The sequence below is a fragment of the Rattus norvegicus genome, chromosome 18, assembly GCF_036323735.1.
Source record: "Rattus norvegicus strain BN/NHsdMcwi chromosome 18, GRCr8, whole genome shotgun sequence".
Classification (NCBI taxonomy): Eukaryota; Metazoa; Chordata; class Mammalia; order Rodentia; family Muridae; genus Rattus; species Rattus norvegicus.
The window spans coordinates 75685623-75688667 of NC_086036.1; the positions used below are offsets into that span (position 1 = coordinate 75685623).

Here is a 3045-nt window from a genome sequence, read left to right on the forward strand (position 1 = left end):
ATGAACAGCAATATGGAAATATAAGCCAAATAAACATATACTTCCCCAACTTCCCTTTCAGTCATGGTGTTCCATTGCAGCAATAGAAACCCTAACTAAGCAAGGTCTATACGTCTATAACCTTCAATTAATGAAAGTTGCATTGTGGGAGACGGTATCTTATTAGCAAAGTCGAGGGCTATTAATTTTTACAAGGGCATGAGAGGCGGAAATAAAGTGAGTATCTATGTGGACTGTGCTGGATATCTACTGATATTCTTTACTGGATATAAGAACACTTTGAGATTATTGGGGAATTATTTTCCTTCGGTCACTACATGCAAAAGAAATGCATTAAAACTCATTTCAGTCTCCGGATTATTTGAACTAAGTCTCATGTCGGATATTTGGAGGTTTCTTCTGAGTGTGTATATGTGTCTTTGTTTTTGTTTTACTTTGTTTTATAAAGGCTTTTGTCTGTTTTTCTCTCCTCAGTAATCATTCCTGGTCAATAAAGAAGCCTTAAAACTCACTTTTGATTCCTTTAAAACTGAGATGCATAAGAACTAGGTCTCAGAACCAGATGAGTCTCAACAAAAACTTAACTCAAAAACGTTGTCTCTCAGCCCTTGATTTGAGGGACGGGGATAGCCAGAGAGCTTGCTCACTAAAAACAGATCACTGTTGTGTGGAACCTTTATAGAAATGTCATTCCTGGTTAATAGTAACAGAGCTCACCTGTCATGGTCATCAGAGTCAGCCACGGGGTTTCATGTCGCCCAGGAGTAGCTACAGCATGTTTTCTGGAGTGAGTCCATAGCAAAACCAGTGTTGTTGCTACCTGCATGGATTCCAAGGGGAGCATTTTGGTCCCTTTGTTCCAGTTAATACCCCTTAATCATTTTCTGTTCTGATTAAACCAGCACTGTTGGCTTGCAATGCTCTCCATTGAGATGCTTGCCTGACTTAGCTCCTGTGGGGCATCCTGCCAAATGCTTCTCGTTTCAACCCAGTTTTATCCCTAGAGAGCCATCTACTGTGTGAGTGTTACATACTGAAGTTCAGAGATGTTAAGCAATCTGCCCAAGATCACGCAGTTGTTTAGCAGAGAACTTGGGATTCAAACTAGACGCGCTTTCAGACTTACAAAGAACGAAGACGAGCTTTAATCGAAAAGGAGGGAAGGGGAGAGATGATAAGGAGGGCTAACTTGCCAGCTGAATGTTCACGACTGCCTTCATTACAGCTGAAAACGGAGTGGTTACAACAGAGAGAGGTAGCCTGTGAAGGGGATCATGTTTATCATCCCGCCCTTTGTAGAAAGGGTCACTGATCCTTTATCTACAAGCCTAGAAAGAAAAGTTGTGTGCTGTAGGCTGTCTTCCTGATTTTACACACACACACACACACACACACACACACACACACACACACACACACACACACACACAGCATTCCAATAAAACTTTATTTACAGTATCCGAGTCCGAATTCGGAGGCCCCAGTCTATAGGTCCTGAAGAATGAAGATTTAAATACAAGGTCATGGCTAAACATCTGAAGTTCATTGCCAGGACTGTGATGGTTCAGGAGGGGAACGTGGAAGGTGCCTACAGGACCCTTAACAGAATCCTCACCACCGACGGGCTTATTGACGTCATAAAGCGACGACGCTACTATGAGAAGCCTTACGTCATAAAGCGACGACGCTACTATGAGAAGCCTTGCCGCCGCCGCCGCCAGCGGGAGAGCTATGAAACATGCCAGAGGATCTACAACATGGAAATGGCTCGAAAGATTAACTTCTTGATGCGAAAGAACCGTGCAGACCCATGGCTGGGCTGCTAAGGCTTGAGCCCACATTATTTCTATGTCCAACTCCTTTCTTTATGCAACCAATTTCTGTTACTTTTCTCCACAATAAACTCAATCACAGGTGAACAAGAAAAAAAAACTTTATTTACAAAGCAATATCTTCCTGGTTAGGTTACAGAAATGTACTACGGTCTGGTTTATCTTTAAATGTTATTGTACTTTGAGCTAGAAGTGCATCTGGGAGACTCAGGCCCATTGTTCTTTTTCGGCAAAATTGTGTACGTGCCTACAGTGAAGAAAGCATAGAGTGAAAAGCTCTCAGGGAGAACTTTCCCTCGGAATGGAGACCCTCCAACTCTAAAGACCAGACCGAGACACCACAGGATGCAATCAGCAAGAGGATTTGGTTTATTGTCGAGATACACAGGCACAGGCACCTGCGGGCGCTTCAGTCACTCGGGGGACTGGCGCGCCCCACGGAACCAAGGATGGGCTTTTTATAGGATTTTTGGGAGCAGAAGCAAGCATACAGAAGCAGATGCATGGTTACAGGGATATAATTGGTGGATTCTAATATGGCAAGGGTTCAGCCCGGGGGCAAGTTTCCTAGCTACCTTCCTGAAACATAATGGCTGACTCGGCCCCCCGAGGGTTCAGCCCAGGGGCAAGTTTCTTAGCTACCTTTTTGGAACATAACGACTGACTCGGCCCCCCACCAGGGTGTGGGACCTCTCCCGGGGCTTTTTTTCATTGTCAGGTGCTCAACCGAAGTCGTCCTGTTGCCAGGCCTTCAACCAAACACATCTTGTTTGGCAGCCGCTGTGTACTCAGTGTTCTAACCTTTCTCTGAACCAGTCATCTTTTTTTTTTTTTTTTATTAACTTGAGTATTTCTTATATACATTTCGAGTGTTATTCCCTTTCCCGGTTTCCGGGCAAACATCCCCCTCCCCCCTCCCCTTCCTTATGGGTGTTCCCCTCCCAACCCTCCCCCCATTGCCGCCCTCCCCCCATAGTCTAGTTCACTGGGGGTTCAGTCTTAGCAGGACCCAGGGCTTCCCCTTCCACTGTTGCTCTTACTACGATATTCATTGCTACCTATGAGGTCAGAGTCCAGGGTCAGTCCATGTATAGTCTTTAGGTAGTGGCTTAGTCCCTGGAAGCTCTGGTTGCTTGGCATTGTTGTACTTTTGGGGTCTCGAGCCCCTTCAAGCTCTTCCAGTTCTTTCTCTGATTCCTTCGACGGGGGACCT

The 3045-nt window shown here is 45.2% G+C and overlaps 1 protein-coding gene across 1 annotated transcript; it reads left to right on the top strand.

Moving 5' to 3' along the window:
- Positions 1-1457: 1457 nt before the first annotated feature.
- Mrps21l (mitochondrial ribosomal protein S21-like) lies at positions 1458-1932 on the top strand. The gene has a single exon (XM_344706.8). The coding sequence runs from the start codon at positions 1524-1526 to the stop codon at positions 1824-1826; it is 303 nt and encodes a 100-aa protein (XP_344707.1). The 5' UTR covers positions 1458-1523; the 3' UTR covers positions 1827-1932.
- The last annotated feature ends 1113 nt before the right edge of the window (positions 1933-3045 follow it).

Coding starts and splice junctions, on each gene's coding strand:
- Mrps21l (XM_344706.8), top strand. CDS start 1,524: ATGGCTAAACATCTGAAGTTCATTGCCAGGACTGTGATGGTTCAGGAG.